Source organism: Oncorhynchus tshawytscha, linkage group LG14 (genome assembly GCF_018296145.1).
Source record: "Oncorhynchus tshawytscha isolate Ot180627B linkage group LG14, Otsh_v2.0, whole genome shotgun sequence".
NCBI classification, from domain to species: Eukaryota; Metazoa; Chordata; class Actinopteri; order Salmoniformes; family Salmonidae; genus Oncorhynchus; species Oncorhynchus tshawytscha.
In genome coordinates, this window is record NC_056442.1 from 30632323 (window position 1) to 30658906 (window position 26584).

General features: G+C 44.2%; 2 protein-coding genes across 3 annotated transcripts in view; both read left to right on the forward strand.

The window, feature by feature from the left end:
• Positions 1–265: 265 nt before the first annotated feature.
• Positions 266–20208, forward strand: LOC112266996 (DCN1, defective in cullin neddylation 1, domain containing 5 (S. cerevisiae)). 2 transcript variants are annotated; one of them, XM_042297341.1, is made up of 11 exons: positions 346–416; positions 2595–2665; positions 2869–2911; positions 3005–3107; positions 15904–15995; positions 18606–18676; positions 18794–18885; positions 18988–19096; positions 19264–19368; positions 19525–19627; positions 19728–20208. In XM_042297341.1, exons 4-11 carry the CDS (start codon positions 3037–3039, stop codon positions 19784–19786), a joined length of 702 nt encoding a protein of 233 aa, XP_042153275.1. In that variant the 5' UTR covers positions 346–416; positions 2595–2665; positions 2869–2911; positions 3005–3036; the 3' UTR covers positions 19787–20208. The 2 variants fall into 2 exon arrangements, with proteins under 2 accessions (XP_042153274.1, XP_042153275.1); XM_042297340.1 differs by lacking the exon at positions 2869–2911 and having other exon boundaries at positions 266–416.
• A 5435-nt stretch (positions 20209–25643) lies between these two features.
• LOC112266999 (calpain-5-like) overlaps positions 25644–26584 on the forward strand; it is a 31711-nt gene continuing 30770 nt past the window's right edge. The window contains exon 1 of the mRNA XM_042297343.1: positions 25644–25939. The gene's annotated coding sequence lies outside the window, so the exon portion shown is untranslated. The remainder of the gene's footprint in view (positions 25940–26584) is intronic.

A 26584-nucleotide genomic window follows, 5' to 3' on the forward strand; every position in this document is an offset into this window, starting at 1 on the left:
CCAAACCTGGACGACGCTGGGCCAATTGTGCGCCACCCTATGGGACTCCCAATCACGGCCGGGTGTGATGCTGCCTGGATTCGAACCAGGTACTGCAGTGACGCCTCTTGCACTGAGATGCAGTGTCTTACACCACCGCGCGACTCGGGAGCCTGAGTAATAATCCGTAGCCATATTTCTTTCGATATTTTAAATCAAACACGGTCAAATGTATATTCGAATAATTCAACTTGTAATGTGATGTATGTTCATAGCTAGTACGACTCAATCGCGCACCCCTTGAAATCAGGTGGTACGTTCCATAGCGCTCTGTTTCCCCGGAAGAAAGCAGTTTGCTTTTACCACTTGGGAAGTGATCAACCGTGAAAGTACATGATCTACTCGCATAAAAAGAAATACAACTCTTGGAATTCAAGGTTTGCATAAAATATTCACATAATTATAATATCCAAAACGATGTTGTAACAGGTGGATGAACTGACGTAAACCTGTGGCAAATATGTAGCTAGCCAACAACGGCTAGTTTTCTGACTTCAAGTTCTGTTGAGAAACTAACTTCGCTAACGTTGCTAGTTAACATTCCAGCTAATCGTTTCCATTGTTTTGGTCGAATTCAACCGATCTCTATACCCCATGTATTCTAGCTAGATGGTCCGACGTATTCGATTCTGTTGGCTTTTGAACATCATGACAGAAATAACCTGCGAACTGTTTAGCTGGATGTTAGCTACCCGCGTTAGTTGGCTAGTTAGCAAGCTAATTAGCTTACATTTTTAGCTAACTCTGGCTAGCTATGTCTTAATATTGTTGATAACTACAAAGAAGCAAAGCCCCAGTCGTGTGTATTGTTGTGCTCTTTATACACATAACGTTAGTCACTTTTGTGGTTGATGATTAATTACATGTATAAATTTAGCCAGATCAAGATTATATTGCTTGTTTCACTTAACGTTAGCTAGTTAACGTTAATTGATTGCCAAATAACGTTCATCTGGTAAGTTAATGTGACATTTTAAAACCTGCATCGTTGGGATGGTTTGTAAACAAGCATTTCGCTGTAAAGTCTACACCAGTTGTATTCGGGTCATGGGATGAATATAATTTGATTTGGAACATCAATGCATATGGTTAGCCTTTGCTTTGGCTTCTCAATCGCAGTTAACATTGCTAGTTAACGTTAGTACTCATACTAGACCTGTCATACGAGATCTTGTATATTTTTTAATTGGTTTTGATAACAACCGTTCTTCCGTACTTTGGCATTGTACTATAGTTAGCTTGTCTAAATATTATCTAGCTAGTTACCAGGTACAGTGGGTTTATGAATGTTTCTCTCCGTTCTGCATTACGGTGACGCAGTTATTCGGACCAGTGTTTAACGTTAGCTAGCATCTACGAAAACAATTGCGAGAAACTCCTGCATGTGTGTCGATGAATATCGTTATTTGTTGTAGTTCTATGTACGTTAACTGGTTAGCTAGCTAGTAGAGTAGCGATCATTGATGTGTCAACCCCCTGTCAGAACAACCTCAATTCGTCGGGGCATGGACCCTACAAGGTGTCGAAAGCATTCCACATGGATGCTGGCCCATGTTGACGAAACAAACTGTTGAAAGCGTTGAGTGTGAGGGAAAAAAACCAGCAGTGGATGCAGTTCTTGACAACAAACCTGTGAGCCTGGAACCTACTATAATACCCCATTCAAAGGCACTTAAATATTTTGTCTTGCCAATTCATCCTCTGAATGGCGCACATACACAAACCATGTCTGAATTGTCTCAAGGCTTAAAAATCATTGTTTAACCTCTCTTTTCCCCTTCATCTACACGGATTGAAGTGGATTTAACAAGTGACATCAGTAAGAATTCATATCCTTCACCTGGATTCACTTGGTCGGTCATGGAAAGAGTTCTTAATGTTTTGTACACTCAGTGTATTCACATGCACGCCACACACAGCCTAGTTTCAGCAAGAGCGTGCCTCTCAATTGGTTACATGGAACAGCTCACAAAATAACGACAACGGTAGCCGGTAGGGTATGTAGGAAAGACGTTACTAACAGTAAATGCTAACTAAGGAAACAATGGGTATGCAAACCAGGTATTGAAAAAGTTTTGTCTAGTCTTGGTTGAATCTTTGCAAATTCAGTCATCATGCGCTGTTTGAATTAACATTTCCTAAGGCCTTCCCAATTTAATGTTGACTGCAAAGTAATCCTACCTGGCAGAATTATATTTGGATTTTTATCCATTTGGTTTTCAAACTGACATCACATGTACTGTACTGTAGGCCTACATTGTACAGAAACACAGAAAATGAGAGTATAACCACTTCTCCAGGCAGCACTACACCACTGCAGCTACTGTCTATTGAATGGGCTAAGGTCCACATTGGATGAGATCTGTTTGTTTAGGCTAGCTAGCTGCTTCAATATACAGCCAATTGGCTAACATTAAACATGGGAGTTATCTGATCTGTGGTTTACGCCTTGTCTGGCACACAACCGCGAAAACCACTTACACAAGACAAAGATAGCTTGCCAGTATATTAGCTAATATGTCATCTCCCCTCACTCTCTCTCTCTGTTGCTGTAGGATAGTACACAGTGTTCGGACTGGCTGGGGAGGCAGATCTACAGACAATATCACATACGCTGGACAGATTTGTAAGTTAACAGACTCATGAGTGAACTTTTGGGATGGCCCAGTACTATAGCTAGTTGAGCCACTGCCAGAGTGGGGGCATTCTAAGAGTTGATTAGCTATGTGATGTGACCATACCGTCTTGTCTTTATGTATGCTTTATAATGTTATGGTACTATGTAGTTCATCACATCAAGTCTCACTATAAACTGTGTTTTTATTATAGAATCTTATAGATTTGAATGGACAAGGAGACCAGAAATACATAGGTACTTCTCCTATATACTATCTGTAAATAGTATACTGTTTATGGTATGGCTTTCGGCTGGGTGAGATGACATTCAGTGTGTGTGTGGACCCAGCCCAGCTAGTTAACCCGTGTGGTGACTCCGCGATGCCTGTGAAGAAGAAGAGGAAGTCTTCAGGGTCAGATGACCCGGGACTCAGGAAGTGTAAAATCACCTGGTGAGGAACACTACCCACTAACCGTCACCCCTGCTCCTCACCCACCACCCCTGTCCTCCTTCTCCTCACCACCCCTCACCCACCAATTCTACCCTCCTTCTCCTCACCCACCTCTTCTGCTCCTCACCTCACCACTCCCCCCCCCACCACCACCACCACAGATACTGCTGTATTTAGAGCTGTAGTGGAACTCTGCCTCACCCAACCCTCCTCTTCACCCATTCCACCGTGTGTGTTGCAGCTGCTGCTTGCTGGCTTTGCTCTGTGCAGTGAGCCTGGCTGCTTGACTAAAAGAACTCGACACTCAGCACATATTTGTCCCCTTATGCAACACAGACCTCAGTCAGTCCAAAGGAAAGTAGAGGGGGAGGAGTGTGTGTGACACTGAATATCCTGAGAACTCCTCTAATGCATTTGTCTGAGTCTGTTGAGTGACCATGTTCTATCCCGCGTTGTAGTTTCTGACTGTGTTCTCTATCCTGCGTTGTAGTTTCTGACTGTGTTCTATCCCGTGTTGTAGTTTCTGACTGTTCTATCCCGCCTTGTCGTTTCTGACTGTTCTATCCCGTGTTGTAGTTTCTGACTGTTCTATCCCGTGTTGTAGTTTCTGACTGTTCTATCCCGCATTGTAGTTTCTGACTGTTCTATCCCGTGTTGTAGTTTCTGACTGTTCTATCCCGCGTTGTAGTTTCTGACTGTGTTCTCTATCCTGCGTTGTAGTTTCTGACTGTGTTCTATCCCGTGTTGTAGTTTCTGACTGTTCTATCCCGCCTTGTCGTTTCTGACTGTGTTCTCTATCCTGCGTTGTAGTTTCTGACTGTTCTATCCCGTGTTGTAGTTTCTGACTGTTCTATCCCGCCTTGTCGTTTCTGACTGTGTTCTATCCCGCCTTGTCGTTTCTGACTGTGTTCTATCCCGCGTTGTGGTTTCTGACTGTGTTCTATCCCGCCTTGTCGTTTCTGACTGTGTTCTATCCCGTATCTTGTCGTTTCTGGCTGTGTTCTATCCCGCCTTGTCGTTTCTGACTGTGTTCTATCCCGTATCTTGTCGTTTCTGGCTGTGTTCTATCCCGTATCTTGTCGTTTCTGACTGTGTTCTATCCTGTATGTTGTAGTTTCTGACTGTGTTCTATCCTGTATGTTGTAGTTTCTGACTGTGTTCTATCCCGCGTTGTGGTTTCTGACTGTGTTCTATCCCGCGTTGTAGTTTCTGACTGTGTTCTATCCTGTATGTTGTAGTTTCTGACTGTGTTCTATCCTGTGTGTTGTCGTTTCTGACTGTTCTCTATCCCGCGTTGTAGTTTCTGACTGTGTTCTATCCTGTATGTTGTAGTTTCTGACTGTGTTCTATCCTGTATGTTGTAGTTTCTGACTGTGTTCTATCCTGTGTGTTGTCGTTTCTGACTGTGTTCTCTATCCCGCGTTGTAGTTTCTGACTGTGTTCTCTATCCCGCGTTGTAGTTTCTGACTGTGTTCTATCCTGTATGTTGTAGTTTCTGACTGTGTTCTATCCTGTATGTTGTAGTTTCTGACTGTGTTCTATCCTGTGTGTTGTCGTTTCTGACTGTGTTCTCTATCCCGCGTTGTAGTTTCTGACTGTTCTATCCTGTATGTTGTAGTTTCTGACTGTGTTCTATCCTGTATGTTGTAGTTTCTGACTGTGTTCTATCCTGTGTGTTGTCGTTTCTGACTGTGTTCTCTATCCCGCGTTGTCGTTTCTGACTGTGTTCTCTATCCCGCGTTGTAGTTTCTGACTGTGTTCTATCCCGCGTTGTAGTTTCTGACTGTTCTATCCCCTTGTCGTTTCTGACTGTGTTCTATCCCGCCTTGTCGTTTCTGACTGTGTTCTATCCCGCCTTGTCGTTTCTGACTGTGTTCTATCCCGCCTTGTCGTTTCTGACTGTGTTCTATCCCGCCTTGTCGTTTCTGACTGTGTTCTATCCCGCCTTGTCGTTTCTGACTGTGTTCTATCCCGCCTTGTCGTTTCTGACTGTGTTCTATCCCGCCTTGTCGTTTCTGACTGTGTTCTCTATCCCGCGTTGTAGTTTCTGACTGTGTTCTATCCTGTATGTTGTAGTTTCTGACTGTGTTCTATCCTGTATGTTGTAGTTTCTGACTGTGTTCTATCCTGTGTGTTGTCGTTTCTGACTGTGTTCTATCCGCGTTGTGGTTTCTGACTGTGTTCTATCCCGCGTTGTAGTTTCTGACTGTGTTCTATCCTGTATGTTGTAGTTTCTGACTGTGTTCTATCCTGTGTGTTGTCGTTTCTGACTGTTCTCTATCCGCGTTGTAGTTTCTGACTGTGTTCTATCCTGTATGTTGTAGTTTCTGACTGTGTTCTATCCTGTATGTTGTAGTTTCTGACTGTGTTCTATCCTGTGTGTTGTCGTTTCTGACTGTGTTCTCTATCCCGCGTTGTAGTTTCTGACTGTGTTCTCTATCCCGCGTTGTAGTTTCTGACTGTGTTCTATCCTGTATGTTGTAGTTTCTGACTGTGTTCTATCCTGTATGTTGTAGTTTCTGACTGTGTTCTATCCCGCCTTGTCGTTTCTGACTGTGTTCTATCCCGCCTTGTCGTTTCTGACTGTGTTCTATCCCGCGTTGTGGTTTCTGACTGTGTTCTATCCCGCCTTGTCGTTTCTGACTGTGTTCTATCCCGTATCTTGTCGTTTCTGGCTGTGTTCTATCCCGCCTTGTCATTTCTGACTGTGTTCTATCCCGTATCTTGTCGTTTCTGGCTGTGTTCTATCCCGTATCTTGTCGTTTCTGACTGTGTTCTATCCCGTATCTTGTCGTTTCTGACTGTTCTATCCCGTATCTTGTCGTTTCTGACTGTGTTCTATCCCGCGTTGTGGTTTCTGACTGTGTTCTATCCCGCGTTGTAGTTTCTGACTGTGTTCTATCCTGTATGTTGTAGTTTCTGACTGTGTTCTATCCTGTATGTTGTAGTTTCTGACTGTGTTCTATCCTGTATGTTGTAGTTTCTGACTGTGTTCTATCCTGTGTGTTGTCGTTTCTGACTGTGTTCTCTATCCCGCGTTGTAGTTTCTGACTGTGTTCTATCCTGTATGTTGTAGTTTCTGACTGTGTTCTATCCTGTATGTTGTAGTTTCTGACTGTGTTTCTATCCTGCCTTGTCGTTTCTGACTGTGTTCTATCCTGTATGTTGTAGTTTCTGACTGTGTTCTATCCTGTATGTTGTAGTTTCTGACTGTGTTCTATCCTGTGTGTTGTCGTTTCTGACTGTGTTCTCTATCCCGCGTTGTCGTTTCTGACTGTGTTCTCTATCCCGCGTTGTAGTTTCTGACTGTGTTCTATCCCGCGTTGTAGTTTCTGACTGTTCTATCCCGCCTTGTCGTTTCTGACTGTGTTCTATCCCGCCTTGTCGTTTCTGACTGTGTTCTATCCCGCCTTGTCGTTTCTGACTGTGTTCTATCCCGCCTTGTCGTTTCTGACTGTGTTCTATCCCGCCTTGTCGTTTCTGACTGTGTTCTATCCCGCCTTGTCGTTTCTGACTGTGTTCTATCCCGCCTTGTCGTTTCTGACTGTGTTCTATCCCGCCTTGTCGTTTCTGACTGTTCTATCCCGCCTTGTCGTTTCTGACTGTGTTCTATCCCGCCTTGTCGTTTCTGACTGTGTTCTATTCCGCCTTGTCGTTTCTGACTGTGTTCTATCCCGCCTTGTCGTTTCTGACTGTGTTCTATCCCGCCTTGTCGTTTCTGACTGTGTTCTATCCCGCCTTGTCGTTTCTGACTGTGTTCTATCCCGCCTTGTCGTTTCTGACTGTGTTCTATCCTATCCCGCCTTGTCGTTTCTGACTGTGTTCTATCCCGCCTTGTCGTTTCTGACTGTGTTCTATCCCGCCTTGTCGTTTCTGACTGTGTTCTATCCCGCCTTGTCGTTTCTGACTGTGTTCTATCCCGCCTTGTCGTTTCTGACTGTGTTCTATCCCGCCTTGTCGTTTCTGACTGTGTTCTATCCCGCCTTGTCGTTTCTGACTGTGTTCTATCCCGCCTTGTCGTTTCTGACTGTGTTCTATCCCGCCTTGTCGTTTCTGACTGTGTTCTATCCCGCCTTGTCGTTTCTGACTGTGTTCTATCCCGCCTTGTCGTTTCTGACTGTGTTCTATCCCGCCTTGTCGTTTCTGACTGTGTTCTATCCCGCCTTGTCGTTTCTGACTGTGTTCTATCCCGCCTTGTCGTTTCTGACTGTGTTCTATCCCGCCTTGTCGTTTCTGACTGTGTTCTATCCCGTATCTTGTCGTTTCTGGCTGTGTTCTATCCCGCCTTGTCATTTCTGACTGTGTTCTATCCCGTATCTTGTCGTTTCTGGCTGTGTTCTATCCCGTATCTTGTCGTTTCTGACTGTGTTCTATCCCGTATCTTGTCGTTTCTGACTGTTCTATCCCGTATCTTGTCGTTTCTGACTGTGTTCTATCCCGCGTTGTGGTTTCTGACTGTGTTCTATCCCGCGTTGTGGTTTCTGACTGTGTTCTATCCTGTATGTTGTAGTTTCTGACTGTGTTCTATCCTGTATGTTGTAGTTTCTGACTGTGTTCTATCCTGTGTGTTGTCGTTTCTGACTGTGTTCTCTATCCCGCGTTGTAGTTTCTGACTGTGTTCTATCCTGTATGTTGTAGTTTCTGACTGTGTTCTATCCTGTATGTTGTAGTTTCTGACTGTGTTCTCTATCCCGCCTTGTCGTTTCTGACTGTGTTCTATCCTGTATGTTGTAGTTTCTGACTGTGTTCTATCCCGCCTTGTCATTTCTGACTGTGTTCTATCCCGTATCTTGTCGTTTCTGGCTGTGTTCTATCCCGTATCTTGTCGTTTCTGACTGTGTTCTATCCCCGTTGTGGTTTCTGACTGTGTTCTATCCCGCGTTGTAGTTTCTGACTGTGTTCTATCCTGTATGTTGTAGTTTCTGACTGTGTTCTATCCTGTATGTTGTAGTTTCTGACTGTGTTCTATCCTGTATGTTGTCGTTTCTGACTGTGTTCTATCCCGCCTTGTCATTTCTGACTGTGTTCTATCCCGTATCTTGTAGTTTCTGGCTGTGTTCTATCCCGTATCTTGTCGTTTCTGACTGTTCTATCCGTATCTTGTCGTTTCTGACTGTGTTCTATCCCGCGTTGTGGTTTCTGACTGTGTTCTATCCCGCGTTGTAGTTTCTGACTGTGTTCTATCCTGTATGTTGTAGTTTCTGACTGTGTTCTATCCTGTATGTTGTAGTTTCTGACTGTGTTCTATCCTGTGTGTTGTCGTTTCTGACTGTGTTCTCTATCCCGCGTTGTAGTTTCTGACTGTGTTCTATCCTGTATGTTGTAGTTTCTGACTGTGTTCTATCCTGTATGTTGTCGTGTTCTATCCCGCCTTGTCGTTTCTGACTGTGTTCTATCCCGCCTTGTCGTTTCTGACTGTGTTCTATCCTGTGTGTTGTCTTGTTTCTGACTGTGTTCTATCCCGCCTTGTCGTTTCTGACTGTGTTCTATCCCGCCTTGTCGTTTCTGACTGTGTTCTATCCCGTATCTTGTCGTTTCTGACTGTGTTCTATCCCGCCTTGTCGTTTCTGACTGTGTTCTATCCCGCCTTGTCGTTTCTGACTGTGTTCTATCCCGCCTTGTCGTTTCTGACTGTGTTCTATCCCGCCTTGTCGTTTCTGACTGTGTTCTATCCCGCCTTGTCGTTTCTGACTGTGTTCTATCCCGCCTTGTCGTTTCTGACTGTGTTCTATCCCGCCTTGTCGTTTCTGACTGTGTTCTATCCCGCCTTGTCGTTTCTGACTGTGTTCTATCCCGCCTTGTCGTTTCTGACTGTGTTCTATCCCGCCTTGTCGTTTCTGACTGTGTTCTATCCCGCCTTGTCGTTTCTGACTGTGTTCTATCCCGCCTTGTCGTTTCTGACTGTGTTCTATCCCGCCTTGTCGTTTCTGACTGTGTTCTATCCCGCCTTGTCGTTTCTGACTGTGTTCTATCCCGCCTTGTCGTTTCTGACTGTGTTCTATCCCGCCTTGTCGTTTCTGACTGTGTTCTATCCCGCCTTGTCGTTTCTGACTGTGTTCTATCCCGCCTTGTCGTTTCTGACTGTGTTCTATCCCGCCTTGTCGTTTCTGACTGTGTTCTATCCCGCCTTGTCGTTTCTGACTGTGTTCTATCCCGCCTTGTCGTTTCTGACTGTGTTCTATCCCGCCTTGTCGTTTCTGACTGTGTTCTATCCCGCCTTGTCGTTTCTGACTGTGTTCTATCCCGCCTTGTCGTTTCTGACTGTGTTCTATCCCGCCTTGTCGTTTCTGACTGTGTTCTATCCCGCCTTGTCGTTTCTGACTGTGTTCTATCCCGCCTTGTCGTTTCTGACTGTGTTCTATCCCGCCTTGTCGTTTCTGACTGTGTTCTATCCCGCCTTGTCGTTTCTGACTGTGTTCTATCCCGCCTTGTCGTTTCTGACTGTGTTCTATCCCGCCTTGTCGTTTCTGACTGTGTTCTATCCCGCCTTGTCGTTTCTGACTGTGTTCTATCCCGCCTTGTCGTTTCTGACTGTGTTCTATCCCGCCTTGTCGTTTCTGACTGTGTTCTATCCCGCCTTGTCGTTTCTGACTGTGTTCTATCCCGCCTTGTCGTTTCTGACTGTGTTCTATCCCGCCTTGTCGTTTCTGACTGTGTTCTATCCCGCCTTGTCGTTTCTGACTGTGTTCTATCCCGCCTTGTCGTTTCTGACTGTGTTCTATCCCGCCTTGTCGTTTCTGACTGTGTTCTATCCCGCCTTGTCGTTTCTGACTGTGTTCTATCCCGTATCTTGTCGTTTCTGACTGTTCTATCCCGTATCTTGTCGTTTCTGACTGTGTTCTATCCCGTATCTTGTCGTTTCTGACTGTGTTCTATCCCGTATCTTGTCGTTTCTGACTGTGTTCTATCCTGTATGTTGTAGTTTCTGACTGTGTTCTATCCTGTATGTTGTAGTTTCTGACTGTGTTCTCTATCCGCGTTGTAGTTTCTGACTGTGTTCTATCCTGTATGTTGTAGTTTCTGACTGTGTTCTATCCTGTATGTTGTAGTTTCTGACTGTGTTCTATCCCGCCTTGTCGTTTCTGACTGTGTTCTCTATCCCGCGTTGTAGTTTCTGACTGTGTTCTATCCTGTATGTTGTAGTTTCTGACTGTGTTCTCTATCCCGCCTTGTCGTTTCTGACTGTGTTCTATCCCGCCTTGTCGTTTCTGACTGTGTTCTATCCCGCCTTGTCGTTTCTGACTGTGTTCTATCCCGCCTTGTCGTTTCTGACTGTGTTCTATCCCGCCTTGTCGTTTCTGACTGTGTTCTATCCCGCCTTGTCGTTTCTGACTGTGTTCTATCCCGCCTTGTCGTTTCTGACTGTGTTCTATCCCGCCTTGTCGTTTCTGACTGTGTTCTATCCCGCCTTGTCGTTTCTGACTGTGTTCTATCCCGCCTTGTCGTTTCTGACTGTGTTCTATCCCGCCTTGTCGTTTCTGACTGTGTTCTATCCCGCCTTGTCGTTTCTGACTGTGTTCTATCCCGCCTTGTCGTTTCTGACTGTGTTCTATCCCGCCTTGTCGTTTCTGACTGTGTTCTATCCCGCCTTGTCGTTTCTGACTGTGTTCTATCCCGCCTTGTCGTTTCTGACTGTGTTCTATCCCGCCTTGTCGTTTCTGACTGTGTTCTATCCCGCCTTGTCGTTTCTGACTGTGTTCTATCCCGCCTTGTCGTTTCTGACTGTGTTCTATCCCGCCTTGTCGTTTCTGACTGTGTTCTATCCCGCCTTGTCGTTTCTGACTGTGTTCTATCCCGCCTTGTCGTTTCTGACTGTGTTCTATCCCGCCTTGTCGTTTCTGACTGTGTTCTATCCCGCCTTGTCGTTTCTGACTGTGTTCTATCCCGCCTTGTCGTTTCTGACTGTGTTCTATCCCGCCTTGTCGTTTCTGACTGTGTTCTATCCCGCCTTGTCGTTTCTGACTGTGTTCTATCCCGCCTTGTCGTTTCTGACTGTGTTCTATCCCGCCTTGTCGTTTCTGACTGTGTTCTATCCCGCGTTGTGGTTTCTGACTGTGTTCTATCCCGCCTTGTCGTTTCTGACTGTGTTCTATCCCGTATCTTGTCGTTTCTGGCTGTGTTCTATCCCGCCTGGTCATTTCTGACTGTGTTCTATCCCGTATCTTGTCGTTTCTGGCTGTGTTCTATCCCGTATCTTGTCGTTTCTGACTGTGTTCTATCCCGTATCTTGTCGTTTCTGACTGTGTTCTATCCCGTATCTTGTCGTTTCTGACTGTTCTATCCCGTATCTTGTCGTTTCTGACTGTGTTCTATCCCGCGTTGTGGTTTCTGACTGTGTTCTATCCCGCGTTGTGGTTTCTGACTGTGTTCTATCCTGTATGTTGTAGTTTCTGACTGTGTTCTATCCTGTATGTTGTAGTTTCTGACTGTGTTCTATCCTGTGTGTTGTCGTTTCTGACTGTGTTCTCTATCCCGCGTTGTAGTTTCTGACTGTGTTCTATCCTGTATGTTGTAGTTTCTGACTGTGTTCTATCCTGTATGTTGTAGTTTCTGACTGTGTTCTCTATCCCGCCTTGTCGTTTCTGACTGTGTTCTATCCTGTATGTTGTAGTTTCTGACTGTGTTCTATCCCGCCTTGTCATTTCTGACTGTGTTCTATCCCGTATCTTGTCGTTTCTGGCTGTGTTCTATCCCGTATCTTGTCGTTTCTGACTGTTCTATCCCGTATCTTGTCGTTTCTGACTGTGTTCTATCCCGTATCTTGTCGTTTCTGACTGTTCTATCCCGTATCTTGTCGTTTCTGACTGTGTTCTATCCCGCGTTGTGGTTTCTGACTGTGTTCTATCCCGCGTTGTGGTTTCTGACTGTGTTCTATCCTGTATGTTGTAGTTTCTGACTGTGTTCTATCCTGTATGTTGTAGTTTCTGACTGTGTTCTCTATCCCGCCTTGTCGTTTCTGACTGTGTTCTATCCTGTATGTTGTAGTTTCTGACTGTGTTCTATCCCGCCTTGTCATTTCTGACTGTGTTCTATCCCGTATCTTGTCGTTTCTGGCTGTGTTCTATCCCGTATCTTGTCGTTTCTGACTGTTCTATCCCGTATCTTGTCGTTTCTGACTGTGTTCTATCCCGCGTTGTGGTTTCTGACTGTGTTCTATCCCGCGTTGTAGTTTCTGACTGTGTTCTATCCTGTATGTTGTAGTTTCTGACTGTGTTCTATCCTGTATGTTGTCGTTTCTGACTGTGTTCTATCCCGCCTTGTCATTTCTGACTGTGTTCTATCCCGTATCTTGTCGTTTCTGGCTGTGTTCTATCCCGTATCTTGTCGTTTCTGACTGTTCTATCCCGTATCTTGTCGTTTCTGACTGTGTTCTATCCCGCGTTGTGGTTTCTGACTGTGTTCTATCCCGCGTTGTAGTTTCTGACTGTGTTCTATCCTGTATGTTGTAGTTTCTGACTGTGTTCTATCCTGTATGTTGTAGTTTCTGACTGTGTTCTATCCTGTGTGTTGTAGTTTCTGACTGTGTTCTATCCTGTATGTTGTAGTTTCTGACTGTGTTCTCTATCCCGCCTTGTCGTTTCTGACTGTGTTCTATCCTGTATGTTGTAGTTTCTGACTGTGTTCTATCCCGCCTTGTCATTTCTGACTGTGTTCTATCCCGTATCTTGTCGTTTCTGGCTGTGTTCTATCCCGTATCTTGTCGTTTCTGACTGTTCTATCCCGTATCTTGTCGTTTCTGACTGTGTTCTATCCCGCGTTGTGGTTTCTGACTGTGTTCTATCCCGCGTTGTAGTTTCTGACTGTGTTCTATCCTGTATGTTGTAGTTTCTGACTGTGTTCTATCCTGTATGTTGTCGTTTCTGACTGTGTTCTATCCCGCCTTGTCATTTCTGACTGTGTTCTATCCCGTATCTTGTCGTTTCTGGCTGTGTTCTATCCCGTATCTTGTCGTTTCTGACTGTTCTATCCCGTATCTTGTCGTTTCTGACTGTGTTCTATCCCGCGTTGTGGTTTCTGACTGTGTTCTATCCCGCGTTGTAGTTTCTGACTGTGTTCTATCCTGTATGTTGTAGTTTCTGACTGTGTTCTATCCTGTATGTTGTAGTTTCTGACTGTGTTCTATCCTGTGTGTTGTCGTTTCTGACTGTGTTCTCTATCCCGCGTTGTAGTTTCTGACTGTGTTCTATCCTGTATGTTGTAGTTTCTGACTGTGTTCTATCCCGCCTTGTCGTTTCTGACTGTGTTCTATCCCGCCTTGTCGTTTCTGACTGTGTTCTATCCCGTATCTTGTCGTTTCTGACTGTGTTCTATCCCGTATCTTGTCGTTTCTGACTGTGTTCTATCCCGTATCTTGTCGTTTCTGGCTGTGTTCTATCCCGTATCTTGTCGTTTCTGGCTGTGTTCTATCCCGTATCTTGTCGTTTCTGACTGTGTTCTATCCCGCCTTGTCGTTTCTGACTGTGTTCTATCCCGTATCTTGTCGTTTCTGACTGTGTTCTATCCCGTATCTTGTCGTTTCTGACTGTGTTCTATCCCGTATCTTGTCGTTTCTGGCTGTGTTCTATCCCGTATCTTGTCGTTTCTGGCTGTGTTCTATCCCGTATCTTGTCGTTTCTGACTGTGTTCTATCCCGTATCTTGTCGTTTCTGGCTGTGTTCTATCCCGTATCTTGTCGTTTCTGACTGTGTTCTATCCCGTATCTTGTCGTTTCTGGCTGTGTTCCATCCCGTATCTTGTCGTTTCTGGCTGTGTTCCATCCCGCATCTTGTCGTTTCTGGCTGTGTTCCATCCCGCATCTTGTCGTTTCTGGCTGTGTTCCATCCCGTATCTTGTCGTTTCTGGCTGTGTTCCATCCCGCATCTTGTCGTTTCTGGCTGTGTTCTATCCCGCATCTTGTCGTTTCTGGCTGTGTTCTATCCAGTATCTTGTCGTTTCTGGCTGTGTTCTATCCCGTATCTTGTCGTTTCTGGCTGTGTTCTATCCAGTATCTTGTCGTTTCTGGCTGTGTTCTATCCAGTATCTTGTCGCTTCTGGCTGTGTTCTATCCAGTATCTTGTCGCTTCTGGCTGTGTTCTATCCAGTATCTTGTCGTTTCTGGCTGTGTTCTATCCCGTATCTTGTCGTTTCTGGCTGTGTTCTATCCCGTGTGTTGTCGTTTCTGACTGTGTTCTATCCCGTATCTTGTCGTTTCTGGCTGTGTTCTATCCCGTATCTTGTCGTTTCTGGCTGTGTTCTATCCCGTATCTTGTCGTTTCTGACTGTTCTATCCCGTATCTTGTCGTTTCTGACTGTGTTCTATCCCGCGTTGTGGTTTCTGACTGTGTTCTATCCCGCGTTGTAGTTTCTGACTGTGTTCTATCCTGTATGTTGTAGTTTCTGACTGTGTTCTATCCTGTATGTTGTCGTTTCTGACTGTGTTCTATCCCGCCTTGTCATTTCTGACTGTGTTCTATCCCGTATCTTGTCGTTTCTGGCTGTGTTCTATCCCGTATCTTGTCGTTTCTGACTGTTCTATCCCGTATCTTGTCGTTTCTGACTGTGTTCTATCCCGCGTTGTGGTTTCTGACTGTGTTCTATCCCGCGTTGTAGTTTCTGACTGTGTTCTATCCTGTATGTTGTAGTTTCTGACTGTGTTCTATCCTGTATGTTGTAGTTTCTGACTGTGTTCTATCCTGTGTGTTGTCGTTTCTGACTGTGTTCTCTATCCGCGTTGTAGTTTCTGACTGTGTTCTATCCTGTATGTTGTAGTTTCTGACTGTGTTCTATCCCGCCTTGTCGTTTCTGACTGTGTTCTATCCCGCCTTGTCGTTTCTGACTGTGTTCTATCCCGTATCTTGTCGTTTCTGACTGTGTTCTATCCCGTATCTTGTCGTTTCTGACTGTGTTCTATCCCGTATCTTGTCGTTTCTGGCTGTGTTCTATCCCGTATCTTGTCGTTTCTGGCTGTGTTCTATCCCGTATCTTGTCGTTTCTGACTGTGTTCTATCCCGCCTTGTCGTTTCTGACTGTGTTCTATCCCGTATCTTGTCGTTTCTGACTGTGTTCTATCCCGTATCTTGTCGTTTCTGACTGTGTTCTATCCCGTATCTTGTCGTTTCTGGCTGTGTTCTATCCCGTATCTTGTCGTTTCTGGCTGTGTTCTATCCCGTATCTTGTCGTTTCTGGCTGTGTTCTATCCCGTATCTTGTCGTTTCTGGCTGTGTTCTATCCCGTATCTTGTCGTTTCTGACTGTGTTCTATCCCGTATCTTGTCGTTTCTGGCTGTGTTCCATCCCGTATCTTGTCGTTTCTGGCTGTGTCCCATCCCGCATCTTGTCGTTTCTGGCTGTGTTCCATCCCGCATCTTGTCGTTTCTGGCTGTGTTCCATCCCGTATCTTGTCGTTTCTGGCTGTGTTCCATCCCGCATCTTGTCGTTTCTGGCTGTGTTCTATCCAGTATCTTGTCGTTTCTGGCTGTGTTCTATCCCGTATCTTGTCGTTTCTGGCTGTGTTCTATCCCGTATCTTGTCGTTTCTGGCTGTGTTCTATCCCGTATCTTGTCGTTTCTGGCTGTGTTCTATCCCGTGTCTTGTCGTTTCTGGCTGTGTTCTATCCCGTATCTTGTCGTTTCTGGCTGTGTTCTATCCCGTATCTTGTCGTTTCTGACTGTGTTCTATCCCGTATCTTGTCGTTTCTGGCTGTGTTCTATCCCGTATCTTGTCGTTTCTGGCTGTGTTCTATCCCGTGTGTTGTCGTTTCTGACTGTGTTCTATCCCGCCTTGTCGTTTCTGACTGTGTTCTATCCTGTGTGTTGTAGTTTCTGCAGACCCCAGGCTCCAGGCCGGTTGATCAGCCCAGAGGACCAGTTCTCCAATAAGAAATGTCTGGCCTGGTTCTACGAGTACACAGGTACAGTGCCTTCAGAAAGTATTCATACCCCTTGACTTATTTCTCACCCATCTACACACAATACCACATAATGACAAAGTGAATACATCTTTTTAGAAATATTAGCAAATTTACTGAAAATAAAACACAGAAATCTCATTTACATAAGTATTCACACCCCTGAGTCAGTACATGTACACCTTTGGTAGTGATTACAGCTCTGGGCAATGTTCCCACAATTATTTTTCGGCACTGAGCAAATTTGTGGTCTGCTGAGCACAAACTTGAATATTGTGAAAATTCTGTGCAACTTGTGGCGGGCGGTGCGTTTACTGTGAACACTGAGGCTGTACCCGCTTTAAGGTTATAACAGTGGCCTAGTAGGCTACTGTGGCTATTTGATCATAATGTAGGTCTAGAAGAGTGGCCTACCATAACAAACAATGGAGAAAATGTATCCCAAAATGTATTCAGCCTACAGTAGCAGCCAATGTGTGGTGTTCAATGTAGGCCTACATTCTGAGACTTTTGAAAAAAACATTTAGGGATTGACACTAACCTGTTTATCCGCTTGTCCTTCAGACAAGGTGGCTGAACATGTTGTGGTGTTTGATGCAAGAAATCACTTTACAAAATAAAATGCATTGTTATTCCCTTACCAATATTACAGAAAATTGAGACAAATGATGCTACCCTCTGCCTATTGGTTACTTAGCTTATTCAAGACTCTCAAATTGCCCCTTAAAGACAGAAAAAAGCTATGTACCTGACTGGCATTTCAAAGATGGCTGGAAATGCACCTGTTTTGTGCTCTTGTAGGATGAAACCACTCCCCCATTACTGACTAGAAATGAGCTATAACTGAGCTAATAACTTACTTACTGGCAAAGAATATGAGCAAATGTACATAACTGGCTACATGCAGCTTTTGCTTTGATCTCAAAACAAACACATCTACTTGTGACCACTCATGCTCTAAACACAGTCCAGTTCAAAGTGAATGGCACAGATCCATATATGGCAATGTACTATTTGCATATAGGAAAACTGAAGCTCTGATTGGTTATGCTGCACCGGTCTGTGTAGAGTCATGACTGTCAATGCAATAGAATCTGTAGTTTGTTTCAGTATGTTGCATTGAAAGGGGATAATATTGCGTTGATTTGATGATAATTCTTACAGTAGAGGAAAATTGGCTATAAGTCGTTCTGGTAAGTCTCTAAGAGCTTTGCACACCTGGATTGTACAGTATTTGCACATTATTATTTTTGAAATTCTTCAAACTCTTGTCAAGTTTGTTGTTGATCATGCCTAGACAGCATTTTCAAGTCTTGCCATAGATTAAGCCAATTTAAGTCAAAACTGTAACTAGGCCACTCGACATTCAATGGCATCTTGGTAAGCAAGTCCGGAGTATATTTGGTCTTGTGTTTTAGGTTATTGTCCTGCTGAAAGGTGAATTTGTCTCTGTTTGTTGGAAAGCAGACTGAACCAGATTTTCCTGTAGGATTTTGCCTGTGCTTAGCTCTATTCCGTTTTATTTGATCCTAAAAAATAACTCCCTAATCCTTGCCGATGACAAGCATACTCATAACATGATGCAGCCACCACCATGCTTGAAAATATGAAGAGTGGTACTCAGTGATGTGTTGTTGGATTTGCCCCCAAACATCATGCACATCATGCTTTGTATTTAAGACACAAAGTTTATTTCTTTGCCAAATTCTTTTCAATTTTATTTTAGTATCTTATTGCAAACAGGGGGCATGTTTTGGAATATTTTTCATTCTGTTCAGACTTCCTTCTTTTTACTCTGCCATTTGTTAGTATTGTGGAGTAACTACAATGTTGTTTATCCATTTCTCCTATCACAGTCATTAAACTCTGTAAAGTCACCATGGTGAAATCCCTGAGCGGCTTCCTTCCTCTCCGGCAACTGAGTTGGGAAGGATGCCTGTAGCTTTGAGTGACTGGGTGTATTGATACACCATCCAAAGTGTAATTAATAACTTCACCATTCTCAAGGGGATATTAAATGTCTGTGTTTGTTCATTTTTAACCATCTACCAATAGGTGTCCTTTGAGGCATTGAAAAACGTCCTTGGTCTTTGTGGTTGAATCTGTTTAAAATTCACTGCTCGACTGAGAGACCTTACAGATAATTGTATGCGTGAGGTACAGAGATGAGGTAGTCATTAAAAAATCATGTTAAACACTATTATTGCCTTAAGCACATGTTTACTCCTGCCATAACAAAGGGATTGAATACTTAATGACTCAAGATATTTCAGATTTTCGTTTTTCATTTTTCATTCATTTGTAAACATTTCAAAAAATGTAATTCCACTTTGATATTGTGTGTAAGTCGATGACGCAATCTGTTTCATCAATTTTAAAACTAGGCTGTATCACAACAAAATGTGGAAAAAGTCAAGGGGGTGTGAATACTTTCTGAAGGCACTATGTCATCATGATGGTCATAGGTTGCTGTATTAACTTTTGATACACACTCTGATTAGAACTCTTTAAGTCACAAGGAAAGCTCAAGTTGATTATTGGTCACTAAGTATTGAGTCATTTATACCATTCTATGTGTGTTTTGTGCCTGCTTCCCGTGTGTGTGTGTGCCAGGTCCAGATGAGGTGTTGGGTCCAGAGGGGATGGAGAAGTTCTGTGAAGACATCGGTGTGGAACCAGAAAACGTTAGTCTTCCTCTTCTCTTCACCCACTCATCATCCATCGTTGATAATTATGATGCATATTCTCTCTCTCTTCCCCCCTCTCTTTCTCCCCTCTCTCTGTCCCTCTCTCTTTTTCAGATAATCATGTTAGTTTTAGCCTGGAAACTAGAAGCACCAAATATGGGATTTTTCACTAAGGAGGAGTGGCTTAAGGGAATGACTTTACTACAGTGAGTAACCTTGATTTACCACATCGTATGTCTGTTTCTGACGCTTCTGATTCTATAGGTGTGACTGGGAAAGCGTGTTTGTTTGTGACCCCCCCTCTATAGGTGTGACTGCATAGAGAGGTTACAGGGGAAACTGGACTACCTGCGCAATCAGCTCAACGACACAATCATCTTTAAAAACATCTACAGATACGCCTTCGACTTTGCCAGAGTGAGTCCTCTATCACTGGTCCATAGTCAGGAAATGGTTTGACTTCCTGAGGAGAGGGTCTGGATGGCAGATGTACTTACATTATCTCTCCCTCTTTAACATCTCTCTTAACTCTCCATCTGCCTCTCCGCCTCTCCTTCTGCTCTTCTTCCCCTTCTCTCCCCCAGGATAAGGACCAGAGGAGTCTGGACATGGACACAGCTAAGTCCATGCTAGCGTTGCTACTGGGGAGAACATGGCCACTGTTCCCCGTCTTCAACCAGTTTCTGGAGGTAACACACACCCTATGTTGAACACAGCTGTGTGGTTCCTGCATTGACTCGCTCCAAATATCAATCTCCTTCTCTTCTCTCTCTGTCCTCCTCCCTCCCTGCTTTTCTACACTCTCTTCCTCCATCCCCCCCTCGCTTATCTCTCGTCCCCTGCAGCAGTCCAAGTACAAGGTGATGAATAAGGACCAGTGGTATAACGTCTTAGAGTTTAGTCGTACAGTCAGCACAGACCTCAGTAACTATGACGAGGATGGAGCCTGTGAGTACACACACTAAAACACACACTAAAAAACATACACACACACACTAAAACCCATACATACACAGTCCCTCATGCTAACACTACTCTCTCTCTGCAGGGCCAGTGTTATTGGATGAGTTTGTGGAGTGCCAGAAAGCTCGGCTGGCAGCACTATAGGGGAGGACACTCGCCAAACCGCAGAAGAGGAGAAAGAGGGAGCAGGAAAGCGAGAGAGAAGCACACATGAGGATGTTCTGCCTCCATTTGAAATATACAGAAACGGCACACACACACGCGTACAGTGTCACGGAGCGCACACACACTTCCAGTGATGGCCTCTGCTTCGTGGGACAAACAGTGAATTTCTCTCTGAAGAGACTTTTTCAGTGTTAATTTAAACAAGTTCAACAAGAAGAAAATAACTAAAGATGAACTATTTTTCATATGTATTGCATCTGTGGCCACAGTTCTCTAGCCAGTGTTGTAAAGATTGACTGGGGAATTTTTCTGTTTCATTTAACATTTTTTCCATTCATTTGAGTCTTACCTTGTTTATAGTATGTCTTCAGAACAAGAATAAAGAATGGAATTGTACCAAACCTGCTTCTAACCTCCTCGCTACAACCAAATATACTGGGCTGTGATTGGTTCTACCAAATGAATTTACCAGATACTTTTCTTATGGTCTGGTGGATCAAAATGTCAAACATGGCCTTCGTTAAAGGTCCAACGCAGCCGTTTTTATGTCGATATCAAATGAATTCAGGGTAACAATTAAGTATCTTACTGTGTTTTAAATTAAAATGATAAAGAAACAAATAACTTAGCAAATAGCGATTATTCAAGCAAGATTTCTGCTAGGACTGGGAGTGGGGAGGGGAAAACGAAATGTTTTTGGAAGAGAGATTTGGAACTCTATCTTATTGGTCTATTAACAAATTTACTGCCTGATGATGTCACCAGACAGGCCAAAACCCCATCCCACCAAGACAGGCTGAAATTTCAGGCAGTCTTTGCAAACAGCTCTTACACTTAAAGGGCATCATAATTTTCACTGTTTCATCAAACTGTTGAGCATGAAAAACCCAGCAGCGTTACAATTCTTGACACTCAAGCCGGTGAGCCTAGCAACTACTACCATCTTTTGTCTTGCCCATTCACCCTCTGAATGGCACACATACACAATCTATGTCTCAAAGCTTATTAATCCTTCTTTAACCTATCGTCTCCCCTTCATCTGCACTGAAGTGGATTTAACAAGTGACATCAATAAGGGATCATAGCTTTCACCTGCATTCGCCTGGTCAGTCTATGGATAGAGCAGGTGTTCCCAATGTTTTGTACTCGGTGTATATAAAATAGAGGGAAAGGAACCCAATAGAAAGAACACAAACGAGTCCCAAATCATTAGCCATCAGCTTAATATTTAATCAATCGCCTCCGAACACTTTCTCCTGTATTGTCTACCTCTAATTTGTGTACCCCTGTCTTGCAGTTGTGTGATTCGGCCAAATAATTATATTTTTGTTCACTCTAACATAGGCCAGACTATAGTTGTTATTCCAGGCGTATTAGTGCTATGTGCAATCATAACCTGGGGACAAGGTTAGAACCAAATACACAGGGACTAACTTTAAATTAACAATCAATCAAATGTATATATAAATCCCTTTTTACATGAGCTGATGTCACAAAGTGCTATACAGAAACCCAGCCTAAAACCCCAAACAGCAAACAATGCAGATGTAGGAGCACGGTGGCTAGGAAAAACTCCCTGGAAAGGCAGGAACCTAGGAAGAAACCTAGAGAGGAACCAGGCTCTGAGGGCTGGCCAGTCCTATTCTGGCTGTGCCAGGTTAAAATTATAACAGTGCATGGCCAAGATGTTCAAATGTTCATAGATGAACAGCAGGGTCAAATAATAATAATCACAGTGGTTGTAGAGGCTGCAACAGGTCAGCAACACAATCATCCAGATAATAATCACAGTGGTTGTAGAGGCTGCAACAGGTCAGCAACACAATCATCCAGATAATAATAATCACAGTGGTTGTAGAGGCTGCAACAGGTCAGCAACACAATCATCCAGATAATAATAATCACAGTGGTTGTAGAGGCTGCAACAGGTCAGCAACACAATCATCCAGATAATAATAATCACAGTGGTTGTAGAGGCTGCAACAGGTCAGCAACACAATCATCCAGATAATAATAATCACAGTGGTTGTAGAGGCTGCAACAGGTCAGCAACACAATCATCCAGATAATAATAATCACAGTGGTTGTAGAGGCTGCAACAGGTCAGCAACACAATCATCCAGATAATAATAATCACAGTGGTTGTAGAGGCTGCAACAGGTCAGCAACACAATCATCCAGATAATAATAATCACAGTGGTTGTAGAGGCTGCAACAGGTCAGCAACACAATCATCCAGATAATAATAATCACAGTGGTTGTAGAGGCTGCAACAGGTCAGCAACACAATCATCCAAAGTGAACATTTACTTGTAATGTTTTATTTCCAATTGCTTTTACAAAACAATCATGGAATCTGCTGGATGTGATGACAAGTCAAAATCTTAAGTGTGTCTGGGAATTTGTGTGTGAGAATTTGTGATTGAGAAAATGTTTCACAATGGAGTGAAATGGCGAGGCACTAACTGTTAAAGTTATCCAGTAGGAAACACATTTTTGTTTTCTGTTTCAAACCATTTTGGTACATTGTCTCTGTCACTGAACATGACCCAGATCTTTCTGCTCGGGCTGCATCTATCAAGTTTAGGAGGGCTGATCTTGAACCAGTTTTGCCTTTTATATCATAATGATTAAGATTATATGGACAGGTTAGGACTGGATCATTTATCAGCAGCTGTACTCTAAGACACTTTATGAATACAGGCCTAGATATTGTATGTCATATCTCCAGTTGAAAGACTGGTCTCTCCTGGCCCTGGGATGGGCTGGCTGGACTGGCTGTGTCCCTCTCCTCAGGGTCTGAGTCCTGGGGGTCTGAGTCTCGGCCCAGGGGGTTCTGTGGGTCCATGGGGCTGGCGGTGGCAGCAGCCATGATGGTGTTGAGCCTGGTAAGGGACAGCGAGCGCTGCTTGGCCTGGGGAGCAGGGGAAGTACGTTCCATGGGGACGGGGTTTGGCAGGTGACTATAGCGATGCCCCTCCTCATCGTACTGGTACAGACGAATCACACGGCTCTGTCTGGCGGGCCGGGGAGGAGAACACCTCTCTTCTCCCGCTGATCCCTCCCCCTGCCTCTCCACTCCCCCCTCTCTCACCCCAACAGACCCTTCTTCTGAATCACTGCTACTATCACCTCTAAATCCTCCCTCTTCAATCTTTCCATCACTCTCTGTCTCCTTACACTCTGTCCTCCCTTCCTCACTCTCTCTTCTTTCTTCCTCCCTGTCACTTTCCTTCCTCCCCTCCTTTCCCTCTCTCCCTTCCTCACTGTCACTCCTTTCTTCCTCCCCCACTCTCCTGCTCTTCTCTTTTCCATCTGTGCTGCCTCCCACCTCCCTCCCTTCCTCTCCTCCCCTCTCCCTCCCTTCCTCTCCTCCCCTCTCCTCTTCTCCTCCCCTCTCCCTCCCTTCCTCTCCTCCCCTCTCCTCTTCTCCTCCCCTCTCCCTCCCTTCCTCTCCTCTCCCCTGGTAGCAGCCCTCCAGGTAAGCAGTCTCTTCATGATGTTTGCCCCTGAAGCTTCTCTGAGGTTTGGCTGGTGGAGATGGGCTTACATTCTCCATGGTAACGCTTGTCATCGAGGCAGGGTAATACTCATCCTCTTGTTCCACATCCTTCCGGAATGCCACGCTGACTGTTTCACCATGGTTACAATGTTCCTGTCCTAGCGAACGCACCCAATTCACACACCTTAGAGAGGAGTTGTGGTAAAATATATCTGGATTTAATATTGATGCTGTTTAAATGGGGAGTTCAGTGTTTTACAGCTATACTACTGTCACGGAAAGCAGTCTATGGGCCAAGAGAAACAAATCCATGGTTCGGTTTTCTTTAAACAACCACTACAAGTTTCAACTAACCATGATTTAGTTTCTCCTGGCCCATATTCTACTTTCAGGGTGAGGACCCATCTAACATGAAGTTGTAAGATACTGAACTTCATCTTCATCGAATGTAAAATAAAGGGGAATAGATGTTGACTAACAGTTGAATAAATGTTTAATATAGGTAAACAAAGCAATGCACCTGTCCAGTAATGTCCTGCTCAAAGCTCCAGAGCTGAACCCCACCAGGAACGTCACCACTACTGATGCTGCCACCGCTGCCGCAAACACACCGTCAGAAACCACGGCAACATTCCTCTCCTCTGCATGACCACCCAGAATACTCCTGACCGCCCGCCTGTGTTCGACAGCATGGTCCTGTGAACTGCTGGCAGTCCTGAGGGAGGTAAAGACTGAATGAATGTATGAGTCCCAAATTGCACCCTATTATATAGTGCACTACTGTATTAACACAACATGACTGCCTTACAACAGTGCTTACAGCAGGTAGGGTGTGAGTGTAGTTTGTCCTCCGGCCAGGAGGAGGCAGTAATACAGCCCGCTGTGGTGAGGAGAAGCAATGTGGATCCGCAGGCTACCATCTCGTTCCATAGAAATCACATCCTTCTGGTTGGCATGAAGACTGCTGTTCTGGACCCGACCGAAAGGGGTGTGCCAGTACTGGACCACTCCTACACACACACACCAGTATAACAGGGGTACGTGGCATTCCACAAAGGTAGTCTTTTGTGTGTGTGTTTTATCTCACCTGCATGTGTTGTGTTCATGCAGGTCAGTGTGAGGCTCCTCCCTTTGTGAACTCTGACCCTAGAGGTGTGGCTTAGGGTTAGACTGACCACACCCATACAGAGGGCTGAGCCAATCAGCAGAGCTGCTGTCAGCAGAGACCCCAGAATTCTTCCCATTCCCACAGCTCTACACACACACACACACACACACACACACACAATAAGGACAATGTTTCTCAGAATGCCACAAATACCTCATCATATATGGACCCATGTCAAGTAACATGTTTTTATATTCAACAAATAATAAAGCAATCAATAAATCAATTAACCAATCAAACAAGTATTTGATATAGTTTCTCTTGGCATAGTCCTTCATTGAAACGCATTGTGTGAATAAGTAATAGTCTTCTGGGAAAAATAATATTATAATACAATGATCCTCATCACAATATCATTATGACTTACTGTGTAGTTTGTTCTGTATATCTCCTTATACAACAAACCGTTTTAAATTAAATTAACAAGTTAGATGTTTCATGTCCATCTCCCCCGTTGTCGGATGTGAATGTTGTCTTTCTTCAGTTCAGTATAGTGTAAAGTGCAGTTTCTCACATGACTTTTCATATGTCCGGTGACTCCGGTACCTTGGGGTTAAACATTAATGACACAGCGTCACCTCGGTCACTGGCTCTACTCCACAGTACATTACGCTGCTGTCGTTTCACCCGATGGACACCAGAGGGCGGTACTGTAAATACCACAGACGTGAAAAACATGTTGTTTCCAAACAAACTGTACTGGTTAGATGAAAGTTTTACATTGTTTCCAGAATGGCAAATTGACCGATCTGCTGCATAGTGGCTGCTGTATACTGGCTTCAATTAGATTTGTTCAAACAGACAGTTAGTGTAAAAAGATCAGAATTGGGCTGCTTGTGTAAACGCAGCCTAAACGCATGCTACAGTGCAGGCATACATCTTCGAAAACATTGTACACCAACATTATATATTTATTTGTGCGTTTTGAAACGAATTAAGACCTGATTCTGAAATATATATATATATTGGTTTGCGAAGTTGTTTTAGGAGTGGAAATTCTTTATGAAGAGTGAGGTGAGGCGTTTTGCCCACAATCTAACGGAAATGGGGTCCAAGTAAGATAAACGTCACACATTTTTTTTAAATGACTAGGCAAAAATAGACTAGATTTATTCTCAAATGTTTTATATGAAAAACAGTTGGCTCCAGTTAATATTTAAGAGCTTTGATGTCAACTTGATCATGTCACTGGAGCAGTAGGTCCAGTCGGCACTAAAATAAAAGACATGTTTCAGATCATCATAGTCAGGGAACCAGAGTAGCTTGAGCTCAGCTCCAGCCGTTAAGACACCCTCCCCTGTGTGTGTGTGTGAGAGAGAGAGAGATAAAAGAGACAGCAAGTGAGTCCCGAGGAGCTCATGCACCAGAAGAGCAGCCACCGGGAGGGAACAAGGGATCACTCCGACTGAAGCCCCAGTAGGACAGAAACGAATACGTCATCGAGGGAGTCAACTCTTCCAAGGTAAACTAGGCTAATTAAAGCAGACCGTCGGTTTGACGATGGATGAACATACTTCCAACTTTTCTCGAGCATAGCCTACAGCAAATATGGATACTTTTGAATGTGTGTAAACGTATCTGAACTTTTCTAGAGCATACGATTTTATCAACCGTCAGCCAAGTAAAATGATATTCCATGATGTAGGCCTACTTCACATCAACGGAGTTGAGCGCGGACTGGAGCTCGGGCGTAAACCTAAAATGTTTTTGTTTTTGTTTTTAATAAAACGTGATTTTATGTGATGTCAGAACTCCAGTCCGCCCACACAAGTCGTTGTGCAACTCCGTTATTGTGAAGTACAGTACATCATGGAGTTTACTTGGCCACCAACTGTGTTCAGCAAGTATAAAACACGTGTTTTCGCGCGTCATTTCAGTTAAATTGCCTACTATCTCCGTGTGTGTGTGTGTGGCTGGAGAGCAGAATACAAAAAAATGATTGCAGTCAGAGTGCAGTGTAACTGCATCCAAAATAAATGATTTTTTCCCTCAGTAATTTTGTATAACTGTAGTATAACTGCAGTTGTTCTGCAATTACTGCTTCCAAAATACCATAGTGGACTGCAGGTACGGCACTTTCTAATGCAGGTTCAAAACCGCAATCCTT

What these genes read in the sequence shown, in the direction of transcription:
- LOC112266996 (XM_042297340.1), top strand. Translation starts at nt 373, where the DNA reads ATGATCTACTCGCATAAAAAGAAATACAACTCTTGGAATTCAAG. An exon ending in CTGGTTCTACGAGTACACAG is followed by an intron (nt 15,996 to 18,605) that starts GTACAGTGCCTT and finishes TGTGTGTGCCAG; the next exon opens with GTCCAGATGAGGTGTTGGGT. An exon ending in TCTTCAACCAGTTTCTGGAG is followed by an intron (nt 19,369 to 19,524) that starts GTAACACACACC and finishes CGTCCCCTGCAG; the next exon opens with CAGTCCAAGTACAAGGTGAT.